The sequence below is a fragment of the Octopus sinensis genome, linkage group LG10 (genome assembly GCF_006345805.1).
Source record: "Octopus sinensis linkage group LG10, ASM634580v1, whole genome shotgun sequence".
Classification (NCBI taxonomy): domain Eukaryota; kingdom Metazoa; phylum Mollusca; class Cephalopoda; order Octopoda; family Octopodidae; genus Octopus; species Octopus sinensis.
The window spans coordinates 6056819-6059907 of NC_043006.1; the positions used below are offsets into that span (position 1 = coordinate 6056819).

At 38.3% G+C, this 3089-nt stretch overlaps 1 protein-coding gene across 1 annotated transcript; it reads left to right on the forward strand.

Annotated features, from left to right (window-relative positions):
- Window positions 1-1196: 1196 nt before the first annotated feature.
- LOC115216558 (6-phosphogluconolactonase-like) lies at window positions 1197-2147 on the forward strand. The gene has a single exon (XM_029786022.2). The coding sequence runs from the start codon at window positions 1206-1208 to the stop codon at window positions 1962-1964; it is 759 nt and encodes a 252-aa protein (XP_029641882.2). The 5' UTR covers window positions 1197-1205; the 3' UTR covers window positions 1965-2147.
- Window positions 2148-3089: the final 942 nt, after the last annotated feature.

The following is a 3089-nucleotide window of genomic DNA, read 5'->3' on the forward strand; positions in this document are numbered from 1 at the left end:
CTACTTGCTGAAGAATGCTTTTATTGGATACAGAAACCCTTATAGGTTGTTTTTATTTGCTGCTTGCCATTCATATTTCTCTCACAAGAATCTCACCTCCGGGCATGATAAATTCCACTGTTGCTATGGCGCTTCTTTTGCATGACATGAATTTTGCAACTTCATATCTACAGACTACATTTAGCTTGCGTCGCAGCAGGATGCCCCTTAGAATTCGGCGATTGAGCTTCCAAAGTGCGTTCAAAGTTAAGAAATTCTTCCCAGGTTGTTCTCCCATCGTGGCTGTTATGAAGAAATCCATGTAGTTACTCAGGTTTCATCATCTTTTTAGATGTCAACCTATTCTCGTGTGTGAAATATTTGAAGATGCCGACTGGAGCTACTTACATGAAAAATAAACAATTACAATTAATTCAACCATGCTTCATTACGGCCAGTCACAACATAGCATACACTCGTTTACTGCAGATTCTGGGGAGATACCGACAGAAAACTGATTCGATTTTTAAAAGTCTATCAGTAGAGGTGAATACTTCGTGTGTGTCCTTTGGGAGTCAATCCCTTTTCTGAAGTGTGATTAACTTCACATCGGACTGCATACACCTCTCGCTGTACTCTAGTAGGGGTAATTATACGGTGTTTGGAAATCTCTGGTCCAGAGAAACCAATATTACTTATTAACACCAGAATCGATGTCCTAATGAGGTTCACTTTATTAGAGAAAAGATAAAGCTTAATTTAAAGTATTGGTTGGTTAATTAAAACGTGTTCGGGAAGATTGGGATCTTTTCGCTTTGGCCGGCAAATAATTGTTGTTGACACACTACGACAGAAATTGAATTCACCTCAATAGACGTCATTGATTGGTTGAAATTGCCGAAATGCAAGAAATTAAACAACAAATTTCTTACAAACTACAGAATTTTCTCAAGAAAGCCAAGAGAAAAAAGATGTTTTATGTAACACATTCTACCAGTATACGAAGTTTAAAAGTGTTTAGTTACAAAGAAATTATTTTAAAAATCTGCCGGTCAAAGTGAAAAGATCCGAAGATTGTAACTTTGGTGTGGAAAATTTTATTTATAAATTTAAATTATGCATTAATTACGATGTAATTAAAATACTAAACTATTTCCTCTCTAGTGAATGGCTTCGCGTGTGGTTGTTTTCCACCGGTGACAGTATAAATCAAGGGAGACTACTCTATGCTCTTTGGTTCTTTAAAAATGGCGCCGACACGTGTTGTTTCTTCGTCCGGAGAAGATTTGGAGCAAAGACTCGCTGATTTACTCACCAGTAAATCCGAACAAGCACTCAAATCTGATCGTCTGTTTATAATTGGTGTTTCTGGAGGTAGTGTATCGAAATATTTGTGTAACACTTTCTGCAAACTCTCGACAAACTGGGCGAAATGGCGAATCTTCTTCTGCGACGAACGTTACGTGCCTCACGAAGATCCCGAATGTACTTATAAATACTACAAGGAAAATTTCTTATCCAAAGTAAAAGATATGTCTGCTGATCATATATATCCGATTAAAGCCGATCTTCCTATTGATGAATGTGCTAAAAATTATTCGGATAAAATTGCTGCTGTGTTTGACATAACCCCAGGGACTTTTCCACGCTTTGATGTTGTCTTACTTGGGATGGGACCCGACGGCCACACTTGCTCCCTTTTTCCGGGACATCATTTGTTGGACGAGAAAGTAGCTGTAGTCAGTCCGATCTCTGATTCTCCGAAACCTCCACCCGGTCGGGTAACTCTCACTCTGCCTGTCCTCAACCGATCGGCTTGTGCTGTTTTCATGGCCACCGGTGAAAATAAAGCTGAATTGGTGAGGAAAGCCTTGGAGCCTGTTGACAGCGACGGAGACATGATACCTGCCGGCAGAGTGAGCCCAGTCGATGGAGAATTAATTTGGTTTTTGGATGCCGCTTCTGCCAAACAGCTGAAGCATTAAGAATACAGCTTTACTTAATTATACAAGAGTATGTTGCCATGGTGTGTTATTTCTGTTCAAAAAAGAATTTATCATTTGCTATCGACAGTATAAACTTGCAAACTTTACATTCTTAAAGCGATATTAAGGAAATATTATTCAAACATTTTCTGCTACTTTTGATATAATAAATACAAAAATTAATCACTGTTTACGTAGTTTTTTTTCCTCACTTTATCGGTTTATTAATGTTTACAACGAAATTATTTAAATTTATTTTTACTGTGATTCAAACTGATAGACCATATTTTTCGTAACATTTATCGTTCCTATAATCTTACAAATTATAAGACCATATTTCATAATCACATGTTGGTACTATACTACAAATTGGATGGACAGACTTTCTACCTATTTAGGTTTCCTTCTGTTTCTATACAGTTAGAGCCACACATGCTTTCTCTGTTATATATGTGTGTAGGTGTCTGTGAGTGTATGCATGCATGTTTGTAAATCATCATCATCGTTTAACGTCCGCTTTCCATGCTAGCATGGGTTGGACGATTTGACTGCGGTCTAGGAAGCCAGAAGGCTGCACCAGGCTCCAGTCTGATCTGACAGTGTTTCTACAGCTGGATGCCCTTCCTAACGCCAACTACTCCACTTAAAAACCTAGGAGAGCCTCGATATAAGGTAAAGTACTCAATAACATAGCAGACTGACGGTACACGTTCAATCAGATAATGGCATTTACAAAACTAGAAGTGTACTTTGTTTGAGTTTTGGAATCTTTAGATGATTTCAAAACTTGAGAGAAACGTGTAAATTTCTGGCTGTGTGGTTAAGCATCTTGTTTTGCAACCATGTGGTCTTGGGTTCAGTCCCATTGCATGGCACATGGGGCAAGTGCCTTAGAAGGTAACTGAATGACCATTGCGAATATGTATGTGTGTTTGCATGTATTTATATCTGTTTACATTTTCGTTTCTCCAAAAATTGCTGTGCTACAAGGTTGGGTACTGTCGTTTCCCAAAAACAAATCATCTGCTGGCTCTGTGCTTTGAAAGATGTGGAATGGTAGATTCTTCATTTGAAAGAAATAGACAAAACTGAATGGTGCATGTATCAACACACATGCACACCATA